Here is a 24,310-nt window from a genome sequence, read left to right as displayed (position 1 = left end):
ACACACACACACACACATATATATATATAGTTTTTATTCGTACAAAAGAAAATTTTAAACAGAAGTACAAATAAAAAAAAAAAGAGTATTACATTTATTTCAATAAATTACGATGTTAAATATTGATCTAAATATAAAAACTGGATAAACAATAGTCCGTGTTTTATAATATTTCGTTACTTGTTAGCAAAATAGTATGATATAATCAATTTCCCTCTAAAGGGAATTGCGAAAATATTCATATATTTCTAAAAACTATCATATACATAATTGTGATCATAACATTTATAAATATCGGAAAGGATATAAATAAATAATCATTGTTGTTCATTAAATGTTATCGATCAGTGGAAAGATAATTATAACCTTATTTTTCCATACTGGAAATGCGCAAGCTCGGTAGGACTGTAATATAGAGATCAAATTCTATTGTGTGAATGATTACTATTTGTAATTTAAATTATTGTAGGAAAGAAAAAGGTGTATTAACGTTTTAAAAATATAAAATTTTAAATCATACAGACTTCATAAAAAATTTCTATTACTACGTAATTATTTATAAAATGATAAGTATTATTGTTAATATATGTAATTCTTTGCATAAAACTTTCTAATATTGAATTTTATTTCAGGTATCTGAATATTTTTACTTTTTCTTCATAATTTTTGATCAAATGTATTCTTTTATTTTTTGTGCTTTAGTTTTCATTTAATTAATGTAGTTTAATTAATTTGCCGATAAGCATATATGTTATATATATATATATATATATATATATATATTCAATATACAAATATACAATACAATATTTAATCAATTGTAAATATTACAATATTATTTTTTTTTTATATAAATAAAATCTATGTAAAGTAAGTTTATGATATAATATATCATTCATATATCATACGAAATATCTATATCTATCTATCTATCTATCTATCTATGTGTGTGTGTGTGTGTGTGTGTGTGTGTGTGTGTGTTGTGTGGTGTGTGTGTGAATTGAAAGAACACAGAATAGAGAAAGTAGAAAACAAGAGAGACATGAGATAAATAATACAATTTTGTGTAAAATCGCATCAATTTTTTAGTAGTAACAGTGAAATGAACTAATAAATTAACTATTATACAACATAAGGAATGAACTAATATTGATTAAGGATACAAAATGGACAAGTGAATGATATCAATAATTGAAACGTTTAATTAATATATCAACAATTTAACATTTCATATTTAATCTTGAATTAGCTTAAGGACAGTTTATATATTGTAATAATGAAAGTAATGTTTATTAAAATACGGTTCTCTCATATTACGCGCTAAAATCCTTGAGATACACGAGGCGAACCCCGTAGCGCGTTGTTGTGATCTAACATGGCGGAGTGTAGTGTTGTGGCTGCTCAGTGTCTATGTCAATTTTAGAGTGATCTTGCTTAATAAGAAGGAAAGGATTGCAATGGTCGATGATCGCGTGATCGAAAGAAATCGAGTAAAGTAATCGTGTACTTATGAGTATTTCTATTACAAGAGGATTGAGTTTAATTTGGGTTTGGTTTCGTCGCGGGAACCGTACACAGCGGTGAGAGAGCACGCAGAGTGCAGTCTTCCCAGCAACAAAATTTTCTCCTGACCTTCTACAGACAACAAACTGGTCTACCCGAATGACTCAAGGAACAATCGAGATTTAATCGCGTTTCTTATACACGACACGTGATAACGAAAACGTGCACGACGTAAAGTTTTCCCGCGCGTCCTGAGAGGTTTTCTTGGCGCAAGAATCAGGCTTATGCAACGAAGAGCGCATAAACATCTATTACGGTAAACAATCTTATCCCGTCAATCAAACTCGAAGGGATGTGAACTAAATGAGATCATCATTACCTGAATTTTATCTCAATAATTTTAGTAACGAAACTCTTAATATTTGTGTAACTTCGTAAACGAGGTCTTTTATAGAATTAGTGGGAAAAACTAAGAAAGGACATATAGGCTGATAAAGTCTGTAGAAATTGTCAACAATTGTTATTAGAAATGAATAAAGATCCCTTATGGTATATTTATTAATTAACAATTACTTCATTTGTTTTACCCAAGCTATTTAGAAAAGAAAATAATCTTATGTATGTGAATCGGAACATTAAAAGAACCATATATATATTTAAAGGTGTGTTTGTCTTATAAAATTAATGTTGTAATAAAAAGCCTTAATGGGTTACAAAGGAGTAACTGACAGATCGATATATGCAGATTTCAGTGCATTTGTCGATATATCAGAGAGTTGAGAATCATTCATAAGTATATCTAAAAAGCCAAAGAGTTGGTGAAATTTAAAGGGATGCAAGGTAGCTGGTGATATTATAAAATAGTGTGTATAAGTTAATTTTTACAATATGACGGACACACGTAGAAGAGTGAAGTTATATGCACTTAATGTTGATAGACAATGGGATGATCGTGGTACAGGTCACGTTTCTTCTTCGTATATAGATAGACTGAAAGGAATTTCACTTTTAGTCAGAGCAGAGAGTGATGGTTCAGTTTTGTTGGAAAGTAGAATACTACCTGATACAGCATATCAGAAGCAACAGGTAATGAAATAATGAAATCATTATAAATTTTTAATTCAATATTTAATTAAACAAACTTTTCGTGTAACAATTTTAATTAAGAGTACAGTAAATAACATGTGGAGAATTAATCAAATTATAAAACGCTATTTGTTTTTTTATTTCAGGATACTTTAATAGTTTGGTCAGAAGGAGAAAATTTTGATTTAGCCTTAAGTTTTCAAGAAAAGGCTGGCTGTGATGAAATTTGGGAGAAAATATGTCAGGTCCAAGGAAAAGATCCATCTGTAGAAATTACTCAAGATATTGTCGAAGAGTCAGAAGATGAACGATTTGATGATATGTCTGATGCTGCTCCTCCAATAGAATTGCCTCCGTGTGAGTTAAGTCGATTGGAAGATATTAATGAACTTATAGGAAATTATTTATCTTCACAAACGAGGAAAGATAAATTAGCACTGGCTTTGGAATCAGAAGGCTATATCAAAAAGCTATTAAATCTGTTTCATACTTGTGAAGATTTAGAAAACATTGAAGGATTGCATCATTTGTATGACATATTTAAAAATATTTTCCTACTTAATAAGAATACATTATTTGAAGTTATGTTTAGCGAAGATATCATTTTCGATGTTGTTGGATGTTTGGAATACGAGCCAACATTACCTCAGCCAAAAAGGCATAGAGAATATCTTCGACAGTTAGCCAGATTTAAGCAAGCAATTCCTATTACAAATGCTGAATTATTAGCTAAAATTCACCAGACGTATCGAGTTCAATACATTCAGGATGTAGTTCTACCGACTCCGAGCGTATTCGAAGATAATATGTTAAACACATTGAGTAGCTTTATATTTTTTAATAAGGTCGAAATAGTGACCTTGATACAGGATGATGAGAAATTTCTTACTGAACTATTTCACCAATTAACTGACGAAGCAACATCAGATAGTAAGAGACGAGATCTAGTTCTTTTCTTAAAAGAATTTTGTAACTTTTCTCAGAATCTACAACCACAAGGAAAGGAGGCCTTTTATAAAACTTTAACAGCACTTGGTATTTTACCTGCTCTAGAAATTACTTTGGCAATGAATGATGCCCAAACAAAAACAGCCAGTATAGATATTTTGACTTATATTGTGGAATATTCTCCAAGTGTTGTGCGAGATTATACATTGCAACAAATAAATAATACAGAACAGGACCAAATGTTAATAAATGTAATAGTTGCTCAACTCGTTGGCGATAGTGACCCAGAGTTGGGTGGAGCTGTACAATTAGCAGGTGTATTACGCCTGCTTCTTGATCCAGAAAACATGTTGGCTTCCGTTAACAAATCAGAAAAGACTGATTTCTTAAATTACTTCTACAAGAATAGTATTGGAACATTGATAGCACCATTATTAGCAAACACAATCGGAGAACGACCAGCAAGAGAGGATTACAGAACGGTACAGCTTTTAGGATTGATCTTAGAGTTACTATCATTTTGTGTAGAGCATCATACATACCACATTAAGAATTGCATACTGAACAAAGATCTGCTTAAACGAATACTGGTTTTGATGAAATCAACACACACGTTTTTAGTATTGTGTGCTTTAAGGTTTATGAGAAAAATTGTAGCATTGAAGGATGAATTTTACAATAGATATATTATTAAAGGGAATTTATTTGCGCCTGTATTTGATGCATTTGTGAGAAATAATGGTAGATATAATTTGTTGGATTCTGCTATTCTTGAAATGTTTGAATTTATTAAACTGGTAAGCACGCATACATACTATAAAATCTTTTATAAAGTTGCATGTTTTATTTCTGACACATCGATCAATTTCATTGTAGGAGGATATTAAATCGTTATGTTCGCACGTTGTTGAAAATTTCTCGAAAGAATTGGAAGCGATTGATTATGTACAAACATTTAAAGCTTTGAAATTAAGGTACGAACAGCATCAAGACAAGTTAAAGGATCGGGACAGAGCAGCTCTTGACAGGTATATTTCTGTTAACGAACGACATTTATATGAATTAAGAAATTTTTAGTAACATATACTATTTGATCGTGCTTGTTTAGCGTTCCATCCATATTGAGAAATAGTCGATACAGAAGGGACCAGAGACAGTTAGACGAAGAGGAGGAAATGTGGTTCAACGAAGAGGAAGACTTTGACGAGGGTGAGGCGGTCGTACCCGCAGCAGCAGCAGATCTTGTGCCTCCGGCTTCTGCGAAAAAGCAGTCATCAACATCAAACTCTGCGATTAATCCCGCCCTTGCAGATTCTAAAAGTCATCATCAGCAACAGCAGCAACAGCAGTCCGTGTTGAACAATAATACGGCTAACAATAATATTACCTCGCAACAATCACAAATCAATAATACTACAACAACAACAACAACAACAACAACAACAACAACAACAAACGAATCTCCTATTACTTCTGAAGTAAATCCAAATTCAACCATCGGCACAGTAGAGAAAGCTGGAACTGCACTGTTTAAGAAGGTAATGTCTTGTTTCACTTTTAAGAACATCTATCTATGAAATTATATCCTTAATTTAAAACACGTATTTAATAATGCTAATGCTAATAACATCTTTTAGGGTTTGGTCGATTATGAAGGAGATTCAGACGAAGAGGAGGAGGATACGGAAGTAACACCATCTCCAAAACGACAAAGATTGTCATAGTAGGCAAACCGGAAGAAAACTGAGAAATTTGTGATTTTTAATTGCTGCTATACCATTTCTGGCCCTTCTACTTGCAGAAAGAAATCGACTGAGAGAAAAGATCGTACTGTAAACCTTTTTATAACAGATAAAGGATTATTCTCTTTAAGTGCATGGACGTAACGAGGATACGTGTTCACAATGTGGTGAAAATGACATACCTCTTTGTGCTTTTGTGTATAAATGTACGAAAGGATCGGTATTGAACGCAGGTGGGTGAAAGGGTCTAAGAAATGGGATATATATAATTAGGATTAAAAGAAAAAAGATGATGAACCAATGCGATATAAAGAAAGAGAGAACTTTCTTTAAATAAGATACGATCATAAAATTGTGGCATAATATTATATGACCACATAAATGTTAAAAATAATAAGATTTTAACAAGAAATAGTCCATTCCACGTCGTCTGGAAACACCCCATGTATTAGAAGAAATTATTTCACGAATAGGCTAAGAAACTCTAGCCAGGCCTAGTGGTTCTTACAAATACAGAGTTTCTAAGCATATGCTTAGATTCATGTAATAACTGAAATTGTGACTATACGTCATATTTACATCTATTAAGAAGAAACTTATTATGTAAAAAAAAATCACATGTAAAAGTACATGATGTACCGCACAAAAACAACTAAGTGTTTTGTTTTGCCATCCATAAATTTTCTTATTCGTGTGATGGGCAATTAAGACCTGTCCCTAAAGGGGGTCAGACATCATGAAACTTTATCCAATTTAACGGAAATAGTATTTAGTTTGTATATATATGTATATTTGTAACGATTGTAAAACAACCTCTCGTGGGTAAAGCAGAAAAATGCGATTCCTTTACAAATTCAGTTCCCAATTAAGGTTCTTTGAACGAGCTTTTCGGTTGTCAATGTAAGTAGTAGAAATTGTACAATAAACATATTTGATTTGTGTATATTTACCAGTTTGCACTTCATGTCCGCAATTCACTCCTCGATGTAAAAAAAAAGTATATGTGAAAGTGTTTTGCAATCTCGAGTATTAAATATAAACTATGGTATAAATTATTCGTAACTAATATGGGTAAGAATAGAAGCTTGGTATTATTGTACTTTGTAAAGAAATGATAAAAAAAAAAAGAGGAATATTAAGTATATATATCTGTGCAAATTTATCCTTGCAAGATTTCATTATGTATAATATTTTCTCTATTGTCTAGTTTCATCTAAATTATTTTCGATATAAATGTCCCCTTTTGTTTTGCAACAAAAAGAAAGAAAATGCATAATAACGAAGTATTGAAATTTTAAAGTCATCGACGCCGATGAAAATCATGCAAACGATGCTCAGTAAAAGATTATTTTTGGCGCGTTAACGTCATATCAAGATCGAAACGGAAGTTGATTGATCTACATCAGCTCCAGATAAGAGTATCTACTTAATTTTTTAACTACTGATACACAACCGAGAATGCTGGTATTATAAGAGTCCGAGCTAACTTCCTTTTTTTTATTTACGTCAATATGAGTTTCCTTGGAACATTTTTTCATTTCATATCTCGTTTTTTAAACATTTAATATTGTTTCAGAAACGTGTGCCTCCATATCTTGATTGAGTTAACTCAAACAAAAGAGGAGCAGAAGTATTATAAGCTACTGTATAAATTTTTCACGTTGTTCCCCCACATACCCTGAACAGAGTTTCTAAGACTGCTTTAGACCTGTATATGTATATTGGACATTTTTCGTAAATACCACACATACACGTACCGTTTATGTACACATATACATATATATTAACTTATGATATTAAAAGAAAGATGAGGAATCTTAGAAGTTAATTCAATCACGGAACGCAAGCGAAAAAAACCTGTGAATATCAAATTAGGCAAATTCGCTGGAGCTGAGTGATATACATGTTGTACATAAGAAGAAAGAAAAAAATGGAAAAAAGAAAAGAGAAGAGTGTAACTTGGATTAACCATGAAATAAGGAAGAGAAACTGAGAGGGAGAGTATGCATGAGAGAGAGAGAGAGAGAGAGAGAGAGAGAGAAAGTGTGTGTGCGTGTGTATGAGCGAGAGAAAGGGTGAGAGTGAAACGTAGGAAAAGTTAACAATTAATTAATTAAGAGGATATCGAGTAATGTTATTCTTTATGTGTTTTACATAACATTCGTGATTTATTCGATAATAACAGGAGACGAGAAAAAATGGTAAAGATCTTGCATTGAACGTACTTTAAAGAGGTCTGTAAGTAGGGGGAAGAACACTGAAAAGAAGAACAAAAAATGAATCGATATCTAATTGTAAGTGATACTAGAGTAAACAGTGCGATCGTAAATGCTATGAAAGCTAAATTTCGTACCCACACAGAGACATTCACATGTACACATGTATTTCACATTTGTTCATTGTCATGCGTCGTTCTCATTGCTATTGCTTTTCCTTAATTTAATATTCATTGTATCCCGGTGCTTCGAGTCGTACATGTATAGCCAAAAGAAAAAAAAAAAAAAAAAAGAAAAAAGAAAAGAAAAGAAAAAGAAAGAGACGAAATCGTCGAGTGCAAGTTTTGAATTTATATTATATTTCACAGAGAAACGTGTTATTCGAGTATTCGAAGATTAGGAAAGAAGATATTCAATTAATCTTTTCCTCTTCTCTGTTTTATTCCAGCTTTCTCTTCTTTTAATATGTACGAATTAATTGCCTTCCCCCCCCCCCATATTTCGCTTTTGCAGTCGGTTTAAAATTTGACAAAATTAATTTTCTCTCGATCAGGAAGAACGAAGTCGATTTTTACGGTTATATATGTATATGCATTCGTATATGTACATATACATATATACAAACATATATTTAAAGAGATCCGTTTAATCTAACTGTTGAAAATAGTAAATAGTATGTAAATACTTTTTCAGTGTTTTCTTTCTAATTTGAAGAAAAAGGCAGTGAAACATTTCATGTAAGATCAGCGCCGGCGGAAATCGAGAAATCTTATCTTACAATCGTTATAGTTCGATGTAATGTCGTACGATATTACATGATATAAAAATAAAATACCACGTGTTAAGAATATAATACGTTTTAATTATATGTACACATATTACATACACACATACACACACAGTCAGAGGGAGAAACACCTTTTTATATGAGAAGTTATTCGTAAAAAATTAAAAGAAAAAGCCATGCGAAGTAAGAGCAAGCATGAAAGGAAAAATTAACAGAGGAAACTTTGGTTTAATGTGTAGTATGGTAATAGTTGAATGGAAAATTCAGTGGCAAATGAATATTTTGCATTTTATTCTAGTGAAGTATGAACGACGATTGACTAGATGAGCTAAATAAGATGCGAGTTAAATATAAGTGGCGGAAGGCGAATACCGAAAACTACCAATTTTTATATTTTTTAATTTTACCGCATGTTTCGTAAATTATATTTTAAATTAAGTTTTCGAACGTTAGAAATGTAAATGATGAATTTTAAGTTTTGCAAGTACCGTATTTTCTACCAGAACGAGTTTATTTTACGTTTGTTTCATAAGTATTGAATTTACTTTGTTACGTTATTAATCAAATATTAAATAGAGTTAACATTCGTATTTCGCCACGAAATTATTTTGACCTTTATAATCGGGCAGATAAAAAGAAAACAAAAGTAAGAATGACAATTGTGTGTTACATGGAATAGAAGTATGTTGTAGAAGTGCGAAGAATATTTAATTAAATAAAACTGAAAATGATATAGAAAAAATTGGTCGATGAACGGAGTCATACTTACCTCATAATTAATGTTTAATCGCAAGGAATAAAACGAAGGAAGGATATTTCTTTGTACGAATGTAATTGTCATTGATTTTTCAGTTCTAATTGTCCAATTGTGATTTATACAACTTGTGCTGTTAGATAATTACATGTAAAACAGATTTTCCAGCGTATTTATACCTATTTTTTCTGAAAGCATTTTTTAAAAACTGTGTGTTACGTCTTTTACGTAAACTTCGCATTCTCTTCTCTTTGCATCGATCAAACGAGAAATTTGACGAATTAGTGTATATAAAAGGAACGAAGAAAGAATATCGAAAGATTTACGAATGGAAATCATCTCGTTTATGAAGTGTATGTGAAATATTTAAAAAGTAATTATTCTTTTTTTTTTTTTTTTTTTTTTTTTTTTCATTCATATCACTCGTATCCTCTTAAAGATCTATACAAATTGCTATTACAAGAAGAATTCTATGCTCTTTTTTTACTTTTTTTCATGTTCCAGATTATGAAATTTCTCTCACGAGTAAAACTAGTGCCGATGATGCATGGTGATCGTGCGAAATTCATCGAACGACTGAGAGAACATAATGCAAGTGACCTTAAAAAATTGTTTATCATTTTATCGGTATTCACAAGCGAAGATATACTTATACCCAAACTGTAACGATGTTCGTCAGACTTATTTAAACAAAAGAAGGAAGAAAAACGATACAGTAAACATTTGGAATTGTATAAAAAAGAAACGACTTATACTCCCTTTGTTCTTGTTAAACATACTCATTTAGTCTTACTCTGCTACTAGGTTTGATCATTTTAATTCTTTCAATGTGTGTAAACGTTGTATCCTTGTAAACTTCTTCGCTATCTTAATACTACAACGTGACGTCTATAAAAAGAAAAGCTGATGCAGCTGTATAAAAGTTCGCTGTGCATGAGATTTATCAGAAAAAAAGGAGAAAAAAAAGAAAAAAAAAGAAAGGATAAAATATCTGCATTTTATCTGGATAAAACACCGCCGTCCCGATCTCTTTCGTGTTAGAGAATCGTTATTATTGGCTCGTTTGCTTACGCACTACCTCTGCTTGGAGGCGAGCAGCGAGTACTTTACGTACTTGCAATATGGACGGTTCCAGAGGTTCCGATAATTTTAGTTCTTGTTCTCCTTTGATCGTGGCTTCCGCTACCGATCTCGCGGAGCTCGGCCTCGATGGATTCATTTCCAATCGTTGACTTCTTGCTTCTTTCTTCAAAGCTACCAATTTATCGCGTCTGGCTTTTAAATACGCCTGCCTCTTTCTTACGTCTTCTTCCGATATCTAAAATATTAATAAACATCTTAATGAATTTGATTTAATTATTCTTATATATGTGATTAGCTTTTTTTAATGGATACATTTGGTCCTTCTGATTTTGATTCGTCCGTGGACATAGAATCAAGAGGAACCACTTTAGGGAACCTTGGAATATCTGCTTCTTCCTTCTTTTCTTCTTCCTCCTCCTCTTCCTCCTCCTCCTCCTTCTCTTCGTCTTTCTCTTTGATTTTGCTTTCGTCGTCTTCTTCTTTTTCATCATCTTCTTCCCTTAAAAATGACCGTGTACGATCCCTTTCGGGAGTATTTTCCTCTTGGGACGCTTTTAGAGCTTCTGCTAACAATGCTCGTTCGCTGTTATATTTAGCTGTTAAACGCTCATGTTCTTTGATCAACGAAGTTTCCGACGATATGTTCTGGTCTTCTTCCGAATCATTCTCCAAAACGTGTTTTCTGTACATTTTTCTCTCATTAATTTCAAGTTAAAGATCACAGAAAGAGAGAGAGAGAGAGATTCGAATATTCAATTTGTTCCTATATAGAAATAAAAATGACCAATTACCAGTTATACACTTACTGAATGATTTCTTCCATGACTAAAGGATCTTCGTTCAATACACCTGCTTCATACATGAAAGATGCAGGTGTAAGACCATACTTCTGCTCGATCATATTCAAAGCTTGCAGTTGAAGCTCTAGATTCTTTTGAATCATCATTCTTTTGAATATCTCGTACTCGTTCGCCGCCCATATTTGCTCGAACAAGTTCTGAAACAAGTATCAAGATCAATATACATTGTATGTGATTTTCTGTCCTGTGTTCAAGAATCTCTTTGACTCGCCTGTTGGAATTGTATAGGCATTTTTGTATACTTATTCACTGTACAAGCGTACTCGAATTGCTCTGGAGTGATCCCCATGTCTTCCATGAAACAACCAAGCAATAAGTCCACCAGATTTTTGTACTCCTGATATATCTTTTGATACTCATCGTTTTCCTCGACGTCCGCTTCAAATACTGTAAAAAAAAAAGAAAAAAAAAAACAAAAGCAAGAAAAAGACAAAATAATGGAACAAAATATAGCGAACGCTTGTGAGAAAGCAAAAGGTTCGTTTTTACAATTTTTAGTATCGTGCTGGTATTTCGAATAAAAATGGCAACTTCTTTTCTTGTAATATCTCGTATAAATTTAGTAGATTTAAAACAAAAAGAAAGAAGAAGAATTTCATCTTAAGGAGTATCGGTCTTAAAGAAGAGATAGAGATTATAGACTACATAGAGAGGTTTATTGCGAAAATATCTCGACTTACTGAGCGACTTCTCTTCGATGAAAGTGATCAGAGGCGCGGACCAAATTGGACCCTGAAGAAAACCAATCAGGGAATCGAAGACCCAAGCGCTATCGTCTTTGTCGTTCATTCTAACGCGATACGGAGGATTTTTTTTTAGTATCACTGATCGATTCCTTTGGAATTTTCTTCGATTTCGTCGAAACAAAGTTTGTGATACGCATACGTATTATTGGTGTCTCCTTTTAAGCGTAGTCATAGTTACCATACGGCAAAACACTTTACTTTAGACTTGCGCGAACGAACAGAAACGATATCTAAAATAGATAGAGATCTACACGTTTGAATTTTCTTTATTAAAGAATAACATTTTTACAGGATAGGTATAATATTAATTACATACAAAACATCCTTGATTCACATTCTGGTGTTCTTTATTTATTATACGCAACTTGCTCGCTATGTAAGACTCTCCCCGTTCTGTAAAACAACTAATTTATGTTACTTGTTTATAATAAAAAAAAAAAGATAGAGAGAGAGAGAGTGTAGTACCACTTTTTCTAAGTTCCTGAAATAAGATGGTGTTCTGTTCCGTTCCGTTCTGTTCTGACGATTACGTATCGTTTATTCGTTAGGAACGAGAGAACAAACATATATAATATATTATACATATGTATATATATAAAAAACTACCTTTAATTACATGTATAGAATATACATTGCAAAGGGAAACGCGTTAAAAGTAATTACGTTAATGTATATACAAAATACAAAAGTATTACGAATCGATAGGCTGTCACTCTCTGCAGGCTTTTGAGATTTCATAATTTAACATAGCAATTATTAATTCGTATAAAATTATAAAATAATTATAAAAACAAAGAAAAGAAACGCTCGTCTATGATATAAAGGAAAGATATTCGATGATGTTATTTACAGTGTTTGTTCTCGTTTCTCATAGAATTATAAAAATACTAATAAGAAAAGGAAAGCATACTTGTGGTAGTATGATAAACTATGTACAACGATATAGTCACGATCTTCGGAGATCTACAATTGAAAATTATGTTGAGAATGATTCAAGGTATTCGTGGACATCGTATGGGCCGGGTGGGATGGCGCCGGTGTGTAAAGGCTATGATGCGAATGAGATTTCGCTCTGGAGAGTTCGCTGTAGCGATCCTGTTCCGGTGGAGCGACCAAGAGCACCGGCCGTAAGGAGAGGGATTTTCGAGAACCAGCGACACTCTGCGCCTCGTTCACGTACCCTGGGTTTACTTCACCTGTAGCGAGACGAAAATTATTTTGTTAAGAATAATTGGTATATTTTCATTCGCGTAGAGGAAGACCCGTACCTTTGTACAAGGAACCGTTGTTGAAAGGTTCAGGTTGAAGTCTGACGTGCCTGGACGCTAAAATAAAAGCGAGCGCGGCCAAGGTAGCAGCATCTAGAGCCGCGATTGCTGCTAACGGTATCGCCCATCTAACGGCGCAAGCTCCTGGATTGTATCTGCCAAATAAAATTACCGATATGCAATGACATTTTTATTAACATCCAACCGACAAAATAAGAAGATAATACTTGTTACGCAATTGGTAAAGTAGCTCGTTATTATTACAGTAATTAAGTATCATAAAAAGTAGCATCTCTTAGAATTAACGTCGCTCTACTACATATTTATATTTACTAATGTAAATTTTGAAATTGAAAATTATCGTGCATGTATAAATGATTTGAATAACCATCTTCTATTCGTTTGTTAGGAAATTTAAATTTCCGCTACCTGGATGCAGCGGCACCACAGACAGCTCGAATTAACGGTGAATCCCAGCCCAAGGGATAAATGCAAACTCCAATCGCCATAGATATTGCTGAAACAAACGAAAGAGCATTATCTCTCGAACAACTATCGCTCGCTAGCTATAGTTACCACTGAAAATGGTAATATGGTAAATTTTTCAATTGCTAAAGCTATTCGCATCTTATACTCGAATCCTACGACTTCCTTCTTGAAGCTATAGTTCATTGCACGGGAACATGAGTAACGTGGCTGGCATTTCAGCGAACTATCTTTCTTCGCGGATGTTCTGTGCTAGAGGTCAGCAGTGAAAGGTACCAATCTTGCTTCTTTCGCGTTCATTAATTTTTCATAAATCAAAACCACTTACGCCAAGAAAAACGAGGTAAAAAATTCGAAAGGGAAAACTTTATCGATGGAAATTAAATAGCGATAAAAGTACTGTTAAAATTGTAAGCAACTATAAATGGTAATTTTGAAATAATCTAATAGAGTTTCAAAGTATTCGCAAACAAATATATTTCCGAGCTTTTCGTTATTGAAATAAAATTAACGAAATAAAAAATAGATAATCAGAATTGGCGCAAGTTATTACGATCGTATTCTACGGAAAGTTTCCATTTCCGATTCGCCGTATGGTCATGATATATGTATGTATTATACCGTACGCTCGCAATCAGTTTCTGGGTGAAACGTTTCCCTCCTCCCGTAGCTGATTCACATTTCAACCACTGACTTTCACTGTCGGCGTACGAACCAGCCACGATCGCGAGTAATACTACCTTCGATCAATAATAATGCTATTTACGGTTTTTCGTCTCTATCATCAATGATCTCGATTCTTACGTAAAGCTTATTTCCTATTCAAATGTCTTCCGATTACTCATATTTAATACGTTAACTTTAAAAGAGGATTCCTTCCGAAGATGATTAAAAAGTATAAATGAAAAAATTGTAAAGAAGAAGCTTACGATAGTACTTTAAAAATTAAATTATCTCGAATGGACAACTTCATCAATGATCTCGATTCTTACGTAAAGCTTATTTCCTATTCAAATGTCTTCCGATTACTCATACTTAATACGTTAACTTTAAAAGAGGATTCCTTCCGAAGATGATTAAAAAGTATAAAGGAAAAAATTGTAAAGAAGAAGCTTACGATAGTACTTTAAAAATTAAATTATCTCGAATGGACAACTTCTGAAATTCTCTCCTCTTTCTTGATTAGCGTTGAAAAAATTTCTCTTTCCTAAAAGGTATCATAATTTTTTAACAGTCGATGAAATAAATATAGAGATAAATTTTGAAGCTTGCTAGAGCAAATAATTGCCTATGAATAAACATTACGTGTAATGGAACTTATGATCCCGGTTCGGTGCTTTCGTATGAGCTGCTGTCTCGTTCGTATCGATTAAAGATTAGAGAAATAAAGAAAACTTTAGTCGAACTAACCGGACTCTGAGTAATGGAGCGCAAATATTATAAATCGCGTAACTTGTTGCAGGATAAATCAAGTACGTCAATGTTCTTTAACTAGGTCAACATCGTACGGACAAGTATCTTAGATCCACTAAATATTATATTTAGTCGTTTTAACCGGTATCGTTATTTTCATCATATCATAAAGATATTTTAATGAACAATTTATAGAATCAAATTAATACTAAATAGTATTACGAAATAAAATTCACCCCGGGAGAAGATTTAAAGAAATTATTACAAAGGAAATTACTTCTTTTCGTTTTGCTTTAAATTGAAGTAACTTACTTTAAGTATTTTTATAGCTCTGCACATTATACGCGTTCTATGCTGTACACTTACATCTCCTATAAATACACCATAGTTTAATCCCAACAAAGCTTCTACGACATTTCTAACAAAGACGCCATAACCGAATACGTTAATTGCAGAGGCATTGGTCAACCGGTAAACTAACTGTCTCCGGTTATAACGGTCTATTCTACATTTCCTTCTAAAACATCATCACCCTCGAGTTCATAAAAGGAAGGGTTTTCTCCTTAAATTCATGTTTCGTTTTGTGATACGTTTTGTGTCGTCGGTACATTAGTAACTTTTGAGGTAAATCTTGATTCGTAAAATACCGAGACTCTTTCGTTATAACATTATTGTATTACGTATTTCGCAAGCACGGTTTCGCGGACAGGAAGCGCTTTCTACTTGCAGAAAAACACAATTTACGATAAGGAGTTAGCTGTTGATCGGTAGGAGACCACGACGATCTACGTTCATAGCAATCTTGTATACAGTAATATTCTGCTAATCGATCACAAATTGGCTAATTATCGAGACATTACGCTATTTTCAATTAAAAGAATTAGTTGGAATAGCGACAGTACCTTATTAATAAGTTACTATCTTACTTTATATTCATTCTATATAGATAAAATCTAAGCGTTTCGATGCAAATTTCAATTAGTAGTGTTTAATCAATCAGGTAATAGTTAGCGAAGATCAATTAGTTACGGATTAAGATAGAAAAAGAGAAAGTGCAAAAACGTAAAAGGAGAATGTCGAATGGTACAGTATTATGAACGACTATTTCATCACGCTAACGGAACTCGATTCTTTCCACTGTATAAAATTTAGTTGACAAATGAGGTTCGCGTAGCGCGTAGAGGGGCGTGCAAAACGAAACGGTTGCATCACTCCCTGACTCGATAGCCTCGGTGCATCACCGTAATTTTCAGCTACGTCGCGATGATAAGGTATTACGCGGACGATTACGGCAATAGCCCGCGAGAACACCCGGTTGCATTGTACTTTCTAAAGCGATGCTCGATCCTCCTTCTTTTTTCCCTTTGAGCTCTTTGATTATGCGATGATTACGCTTGACTTCTTCTTTTAATCTATCACAATATATGTACACGATATAATGCGATTCGGATTGGAGAGATTAAACGCAGCCATTTCGTGAAGCATGCATTTTCGAATCATCCTAATCGTCTTTCGTATTTTTTAACATCGTATTACGCAATGCGTGTATTATGACTTATTGATAGTTGTATCAATTTCGTCACTGGTATCGAACGTTACGTATAATAGTAATGCGTATTTAATTTGAATTTGAACCCCTCAAAACGCTGCCATACTTAAAGAATCCTCAAATATCATTATATTCAAGTTCCTTCGTTCGTACGATACAGTTTCCATCGTCAATAATTGGCAGTAATTACCTGAAACTACTTGCATCCAGGCGCACAGGTAGAACACAGTGGTACTCTGGCAGAAGAAGAAGAGAAGCATCGCGCAAATCGTCAATAGAGCTATTATGACAGCGACGCCGACTAGAATGGTGCTTACTCTGAAGGGAATGTTCGCGATTGTCGACAGATCATCCAATCTGCCTATACATTCCTCGCCCAATTCGCCTAGAGAATCAAGCGAAGAAATAACACTAATTAAAGGAGTTTTATGAAAAGTACAGTAACGAGATTCGATATTGGGAAAAAATTAATTTACCATTACCACCGTAGCTGCATCTGGTCCAGAGGCCGAATCTTCCTGGATTCTCGTGTTCCAAATCGCCCAGCCACTCCGGCGTGACAAATGCCACGACTCCGATTATAGCGTAGCATATGGTGAAAATACCCCAGAGAACACCGATCGCCTTCGAATTACGAATATAATTCGTCGCGTACATATGAGAGGATTCCACGTACTCTATCTTCGAGCCCATGTTGTCGCTAATGAAATATATTTGTCGATTATTTTCTATACAATTATAGTAACTTTTTCTAACTACCAAAATATCAATGTTACGATGACAAAAATTATCAATGAGGAAAATAAAATATGCGATGATATCGTAAATATTTCCAACAATAATTTCTTAATGTCTTTAGGCAAGAATTCAGTTTTTCCTAATTTAATTTTCTAATGCATGTAGATCGTTATAATCATTACAAAGACGATCTTATCAAAACGAACGAAGGCGGAAACACATACTCCTTCGCCAATAGATCGTCTTCAGCGTTTCCTCATCACCGATCCTGCGGCTTTACGTCGAGATCCAGTGTACGTTCTCACGTTAAATCGGTGCCAGTGCCGCCCGTGACATTTACATCGGAACATTCACCGATCGCCTTAGTAAGGTGCAGCCCGTTTTTCCTTGCAACGATCTATCGATCAGAACGTAACAATACGCGACTTCTGTTAACCGTATCATTTTTCTTACGAGGACTGGTTTGGTCAAAGGCTTATTTTTTTCTCTCGAGTCACAGATCGAAGAGCAATACTTGTGTCGTAAGTGTGATAAAAGCAGTGTCGGAATTTGCTGATTAACATAGCACAGGTTTGTAAACAGCGCACAGAACGGGGCGCGCTTTTTCGATCCCGTACGAATTCGAAATCGAAACTAGCTCATTGACCTCGATCAAAGATTATGAAATTTGAAATTCTGAACGTAGCTTGTACACAAATTAAGGCACAATGTGCGCTAATACCAATGCATGACACATTGTATTGCGTATTGAGAAAGATATAAGGTCTTTAGACTTCTCAGATCTTGAAAAATTAAAACCATTGCAGTTTCGTTAGAAAGCTATTGGGTTTATACGCTCCAACTTCTTCGCAAAGTGATTAATTTAATCCTTGACGTACCTTCGCCTCTCCCTTTCGCTGAACTTCGCTCAAGATACCTCCAAAGACATCTGTTTCGAATTGTCAATCACCCAACTTCACTAGTTCACTGAATTCAATTGTCTGAAAAACCTTCAATTCTCTTTGATACACTGGACAGGAGTTAAAAAAACAAACTTTGTATAAAACCGGAAGGGATCGAGTGAAATATTTATTTGAAAGAAAGAAACTTGTACGCGCGAACAGGATCACGAGAGGAGATGGAATCGACGAGGACAGAGAGATACGACGACGGTCCGTTGAATTAGCTCACATAGCTACTGTTAACTACGAGTCGACGCGGCTGATCACCTCGACGAATCGAAAATACGTCTTAAAGGGGACAAGTTATGATAGCGCAGCGTATAGCTCAAGATGGCTGTTCAGGTGAACAGAGGTTGCCAGGTAGATAGAAAGAAGGGGGACTAGCGCGAGAGAATGAGACGAGGACTGTGAATGGGGCCTCTTTACGGGCCCTGAGCTCAAGAGAAAGGCGACATCGCTACAGAACATTGGGAGTAGGGATACCGACTCGTACCACGTACTTCGTACGTGGACTGTTCTTCTTCAGCCAGTCCTTGCTGATATCGAAAAAATAAATAACGAATGCACTGTTATTCCCGCTATTCGTATACAATATAACATATTTTTAAAAGATATCGATTAAATGAGAAATCTTTTCTTATTCCTCTTTACGATGTATAACATCGATAAACTTCAAAACATTGGTAATGTTATTTATGCAGTTCATTATTCGTAGTCTTCGAGCGATAATGTAGAAAAATCTGAACATATGAGAAGAGTGAATTCTGTAATATAACTTAGTAGTATGTCAGAGTTAATGTCAAAATAACTTACATATTCTTTCACGTGATACCGGATTGTATATACATACTTTCGTGATGACGTGATAACAATGCTGATCGTATCTCTTGAATTTATCATACATATTTCGTTTGAAACACGACCAGGCATTTTGTAATATAAACTGAAATTATATAAAGGGAACTCTGATTACGTAGTATTAGGAACTCGTGAAATACTAACGATAATATAGTAGCATTAACATACGAATACACGTTTTGCAGAAATGGCCCAATTTTACCTTTTAGTAAAAGTATACTACTTTCCTTGCTCTGATTTCTACAATTTTGAAAGTTAAATGACTGAGAAAGATCACGATTACTTGCGGTTTTGACTTGATTACGTTTTTATTAGCCTCCCCTTGCTTCTATCGAGACCAATGTGGGATATATTCCTTAATATGTATGTATATTTTTTCACAAATATTTGAAAGAAAAATTCGTTCAGTTTATATTCGTATTTCAAGCAGGCTGTGTCCCAAGTGAATTATACCATTATCAAAGAAATTCCCTATTAATTACATTCCATCGCCAACTACATTATCATTTAAGGTATGTTTTGAAAATATTTCTAATCTTCGTGCGGTTTGAAAATGGCTAATAGAACGGTAAAAGATGCAAAATCTATTAGAGGTACAAATCCGCAGTATTTGGTAGAAAAAATAATTAGATCTCGAGTGTACGATTCGAAATATTGGAAAGAAGAATGTTTCGCTCTGACTGCGGAACTTTTAGTAGACAAAGCGATGGAGTTGAGGTTAGTAAATGTTTATTGTCCAATATATGCTCAAACAAATCGTTTTTCTTCGTGCAATCCGTTGTCTAAGTATGTTTGCTGTTAAAACATATTTTATTTACAACTCTTGTCCATGTTTGATATTTTTTAATAATTTATGTAAAAACATAACCTATTGTGAATGAAAACAAACATATTTTAGATATATAGGTGGTGTATATGGTGGAAATGTAAAACCAACACCATTCCTCTGTCTAATATTAAAAATGCTTCAGATACAACCTGAAAAAGATATTATAGTAGAATTTATAAAAAATGAGGAATTTAAATATGTCCGTGCACTAGGAGCATTGTATATGAGATTGACCGGATCTTCTTTAGATTGTTATAAATATTTGGAACCATTATTTAATGACAATAGAAAGTTGAGAAGGCAAAATAAGCAAGGTAAATTTGAATTGATCAACATGGATGAATTTATAGATGATCTTCTTAGGGAAGAAAGATGTTGCGATGTTATTCTACCAAGAATACAAAAAAGACATGTTCTTGAAGAAAATAATGAATTAGGTAAGTCTTTTAAATTTATAAATGAAAATATAAGTATGAATATAAAACAAATGTAATTTAACGTCTCTTATATTTTATAGAGGCAAAAGTGTCTGCATTAGAGGATGATATGGATGAAGGAATAGAATCCTCGGAGGATGAAGAAATACCTCCAGTTAAAGAGGATACTCGCAAAAGGACGGATGACCATGACAGAGACAGAGATCGTCATAGAGACCGAGATAAAAGACATTCACGTTCCGATAAAAAATCTGACAGAGAAAAGCAAAGATCGAGAAGCAGGGACAGAGACAGAGATAGACGAGAACGTAAACGGAGTAAATCTCCTAAAAGCCATTCATCTTCGCATAAAGACAAGGATAGAGATAAAGACCGGCACAGACGAGACGATAGAGATAGGGAAAGAGATCGAGATCGAGATCGAAGACGAGAACGTGACAGAGCTAGGCATTAAATTAAAACACCAAGGTATGACAAATGTTTTACAGGATAATTTACTTTTATAACTATCAGGTGAATAAAAAAACATTACTTATACAGCTCTTGAATTCTTTTTATCGTATGTACCGCACTTCGATCGCGATTAACAGCAGTGTGTAACATATACAAGGAATATGTTTTGTATTAAAATTATAGCATTTATCGATATAAACGCTACATAGTAGCTTATAATACCCGTACATTACATGTTGTAAGTGAACGTATTTGTTTCTTTTTAACGTTATACTATTCGTTCTACCTGGAATCATTACTTTTGACTTAATAAGGTCATGAAACAATGGCTGTTGCTTTTACTCTTATTTACAAAATTTCAGAGAAAATTTATCACTGTGATTGTTAACAAAGAACTGTTCCGTGATTTGTAAAGTTACGATTTGTTTGTTAAATGATATAAAAAGATATTGTATTGTAAGTAATCTGTTTTTAACAACACAATGACAAGTTTTCTCAAGCACCATGTAATAAAATAAGTTGAGAATGTCATAGCCTGTCTATAAATGTACTCTACATTACATGCGTAATGTCTTTAAATATATACATACATATGTACCTTTACAGTACCTTTCATAATTAAAAAACAGTGAGCAAAGTACACTATCAATGCATGGAAAACACGCGAATGCATCTATCTTGAATGCAGTAATTTTTCCTTAATGATTTATAGTTCATCAGATCAATGTAAACAATTACCAAACGATGCATCTCACGTCAATTCCAATTATATCCATCAGACAAACACTTTTATGTCTTTTTAAAACTGATTATATCGATTTTTAAAATGTGGGTGAATTTAAAATAAATAATCTTTCTTCCTCTTTTTTTATCCACTTTAACAATTTACTCACTGCCTCAATTGCATCAGGTTTTGTTACAAGTGGTTCAAACGTAACATATAATTCAAAACCTAGTGTTACCTATAAGATACATACGTATTAGTTGCATACCAAATGTACTGTGATAATTTTTACTGTACTATATATCGTATAATTAAACTTACCCATGCTAACATGGTTTCTTTATCTAATTGCTGAAATATAAGCTTCAATGGTCGATTGGGACTGTGTAGCCTGTGGTGTAAACATTGATAAAGCCCCAATAATCTACAGAAGAAAAAACACATATCACGCAAGTTTGTCATTATTATAATTTAGTTTGAGTATTTTACATTTTTTTAATGTTGCAATTACCGTTCTATTTCTTCGTCTGTCGTATATGGAGGTTGAAATCCAGGACTCCAAAATTGTGCCGTGCTTCTACACTTATATAAAACGTGTCGCATTTCTGGCAATCCAATGTCAGCAGTTTTAATCGGTAGTTTATTCATGGACTCATTAATTGCTTCTAAACAATTCGTTCGCCTTAGTTTTTCTACAATTTTCTATAAGTAAAATTTCTTATTACTTTTTATGTTGTTTTTTAAATACTTTATAAAGTTTCATTATATCACCTACTTGTTTTGCTTCAGAAAGAACAAAGAACACATCTCTATCAACTGTGAGCAACAATAAGCATGCCTGACAATCTTCAGCCAAATATGATACATGTCCATGCATATACCCATTGGCATCAAACTTTGGTAGACATATCGGTGTCCAGCTCTCAGCAGTCTTAAGTGACTCTGAACTGTCGACCAAATTTTGTATTATATGTAAATCCACGGGATGTAAAAAAAATTTGTTCATTCTGACTAATGTTACCAATTGATTATTAGCTAGTAGTATTGCAAATACTAAATTCTGCAAAATTTTATATTCCTTTGATTAGTATAATTTACAGACACAGCAACATATTTTAATATAATGTTCATGTTCAAATTTTAATAATTACAGCACTGTAATACCTTTATTTTGCCGCATGTTTGAATGATAGTTTGCGTGATAGAACTTCTCATTGAAGGGAGTAAAGGCAAACATTTAATAGCTCCTAGGAAAAATGCTGGTTCTCTGTCCATAAAATTTAATAAGTGATCTATCAGTCTTTCACTACCAGTTAACAATCTTCTTAAGTCAAAATTTCTACGTTGATCGTATACTCTAGTTAACTGTGACTGGGTTAACACAGAGATTATTTGATTATATACATATCTGTAACATAACATTCTTTACTCAAGTATCTTAAAAAAGGATGACATAAAGTATTATTTGTTCTCTTATAATTACATACGTTAATTGTAATGTAAGTTGAGGTACGCTTTCAAGCGTTTTTGAGACTGAAACTAAAATTAATGGACCTTTAACAACAAATACAAAGTTAGTATCTCCTGCATGAACAGATCTAATCATGTCACTGCCTGCTTGGACAAATGAAACTAAAGCCTGCATGACACCCATAACTGTGACTAGTTTATCTTCTGAACTATATCTAGAGTATATGGGTTTCCCTGCTTGGCTTAAAATAAATACATGTTTTTTTTGTGCTAACCATGTTTTACAACGTAAAGGGTCTGAATCAATGCTACTTTGACCTAATCGTTGTGTAACATCATCCTAAAACATAAGAAGTTAATTAAGTTAAATATACTTCATTAAAATGGTTAATGTAATTATATAACTGTTATCAACACTTCCGATTAATTTCTATCACTTATTAAAAACAACTCTCTTGTAATTGCGTATACTTTTTCCGGATTAAAATACATTTATAGTGTTTCACAAATACAGGTTATGAAACGTACTAATTCGGAATCATCAAGCGAATTTGTTTTTTGAAGTTCCCGTGAACTGGACGTAGTGGGCGTAGTTGGAATGTCTTGCACATCTTCTTGTATCTCTGAGATAGTGCTCGTTGTGCTTTCTTTCATTTGTCTATCGTCAATACTATTGCTCATCTCCTGCTCATACTCCTCAAAACTGTCGGTAGTGACGAGCATCGTTTCCGCAGAAGCACCAGGTTCAATACCTGGCTCGGGAATCCCATCATCGATAGTAGCAGACTCTTTCGCAGCCATTTTTTATAAAAAAAATACTTCCGATCTGCCACTATTTTAAAATTTCTCTTCCCGATTGACATTTAACAGCGATCCATGACGGATTGACCGCCATTGTTGAATCCGTCTTATTTGGGACAGGACGGGACGGAATTGGACAGCACGCGCAAACTGTTTAACACTATTGCCAACTTAAGTAAATTAAAAAAATCACTATATTAGAGTTCACGAATGTTAGCCGTTTGCATTGTTAGTTGGCCACAAATCAACATCATATTTCATGTTTATAATCATGTTCATATTTCATTTCTATAAAATCTCAAATGTCTTTTTTTTATTGGATGCGAATGAAATACTGATAACCGATGACATATTTATTTATTTTAGGCACATACTATTTGATAGGACAAAAATGAAGTGTCTGGCACAAATGAGCAAGCAGATAAGCAAAAAGCTTATTCTATGAGCCCATGTAGAATTTTCTTTTTACTTAGGTCTTTCTTATTTCCTCTCATTGAGCTACACTGTTGACTGCAACTATAAAAGTCTCATATTATAATTAACAGGTTGTCAGTTACAAATATCTTAAGATAGATTTCACTGTCTTCACCTTTTTGATCTTAACTTCTGTCAGACTTA

The 24,310-nt window shown here is 33.6% G+C and overlaps 5 protein-coding genes across 5 annotated transcripts; 2 read left to right on the top strand and 3 right to left on the bottom strand.

The window, feature by feature from the left end:
- Nucleotides 1-1,020: 1,020 nt before the first annotated feature.
- LOC132912966 (serine/threonine-protein phosphatase 4 regulatory subunit 3) lies at nucleotides 1,021-6,222 on the top strand. The gene is made up of 5 exons (XM_060970820.1): nucleotides 1,021-2,589; nucleotides 2,736-4,334; nucleotides 4,414-4,565; nucleotides 4,646-5,075; nucleotides 5,175-6,222. Exons 1-5 carry the CDS (start codon nucleotides 2,392-2,394, stop codon nucleotides 5,259-5,261), a joined length of 2,466 nt encoding a protein of 821 aa, XP_060826803.1. The 5' UTR covers nucleotides 1,021-2,391; the 3' UTR covers nucleotides 5,262-6,222.
- Nucleotides 6,223-9,413: 3,191 nt separating this feature from the next.
- LOC132912978 (cilia- and flagella-associated protein 36) lies at nucleotides 9,414-12,140 on the bottom strand. Its single transcript, XM_060970848.1, has 6 exons — nucleotides 12,042-12,140; nucleotides 11,660-11,955; nucleotides 11,191-11,366; nucleotides 10,926-11,116; nucleotides 10,432-10,801; nucleotides 9,414-10,354 (listed from the first exon to the last, which is right to left on the bottom strand). The coding sequence occupies exons 2-6, from the start codon at nucleotides 11,766-11,768 to the stop codon at nucleotides 10,088-10,090; spliced, it is 1,113 nt and encodes a 370-aa protein (XP_060826831.1). The 5' UTR covers nucleotides 11,769-11,955; nucleotides 12,042-12,140; the 3' UTR covers nucleotides 9,414-10,087.
- On the bottom strand, nucleotides 11,974-18,679 carry LOC132912988 (LHFPL tetraspan subfamily member 5 protein). The gene is made up of 7 exons (XM_060970866.1): nucleotides 18,058-18,679; nucleotides 17,404-17,576; nucleotides 16,918-17,141; nucleotides 16,632-16,826; nucleotides 13,423-13,510; nucleotides 12,994-13,148; nucleotides 11,974-12,921 (listed from the first exon to the last, which is right to left on the bottom strand). The coding sequence occupies exons 3-7, from the start codon at nucleotides 17,132-17,134 to the stop codon at nucleotides 12,689-12,691; spliced, it is 888 nt and encodes a 295-aa protein (XP_060826849.1). The 5' UTR covers nucleotides 17,135-17,141; nucleotides 17,404-17,576; nucleotides 18,058-18,679; the 3' UTR covers nucleotides 11,974-12,688.
- A 259-nt stretch (nucleotides 18,680-18,938) lies between these two features.
- On the top strand, nucleotides 18,939-20,783 carry LOC132912987 (pre-mRNA-splicing factor 38-like). The gene is made up of 3 exons (XM_060970865.1): nucleotides 18,939-19,695; nucleotides 19,877-20,244; nucleotides 20,325-20,783. The coding sequence occupies exons 1-3, from the start codon at nucleotides 19,532-19,534 to the stop codon at nucleotides 20,696-20,698; spliced, it is 906 nt and encodes a 301-aa protein (XP_060826848.1). The 5' UTR covers nucleotides 18,939-19,531; the 3' UTR covers nucleotides 20,699-20,783.
- LOC132912970 (vacuolar fusion protein MON1 homolog A) lies at nucleotides 20,723-23,846 on the bottom strand. The gene is made up of 7 exons (XM_060970836.1): nucleotides 23,420-23,846; nucleotides 22,909-23,231; nucleotides 22,586-22,829; nucleotides 22,197-22,481; nucleotides 21,933-22,123; nucleotides 21,743-21,845; nucleotides 20,723-21,659 (listed from the first exon to the last, which is right to left on the bottom strand). The coding sequence occupies exons 1-7, from the start codon at nucleotides 23,690-23,692 to the stop codon at nucleotides 21,519-21,521; spliced, it is 1,560 nt and encodes a 519-aa protein (XP_060826819.1). The 5' UTR covers nucleotides 23,693-23,846; the 3' UTR covers nucleotides 20,723-21,518.
- Between the last annotated feature and the right edge of the window lie 464 nt (nucleotides 23,847-24,310).

The sequence above is a fragment of the Bombus pascuorum genome, chromosome 12 (assembly GCF_905332965.1).
Source record: "Bombus pascuorum chromosome 12, iyBomPasc1.1, whole genome shotgun sequence".
Lineage (NCBI taxonomy): Eukaryota > Metazoa > Arthropoda > Insecta > Hymenoptera > Apidae > Bombus > Bombus pascuorum.
Note: the sequence above shows the minus strand (reverse complement) of the source record. Positions and strands in the feature narration are given on the sequence as shown.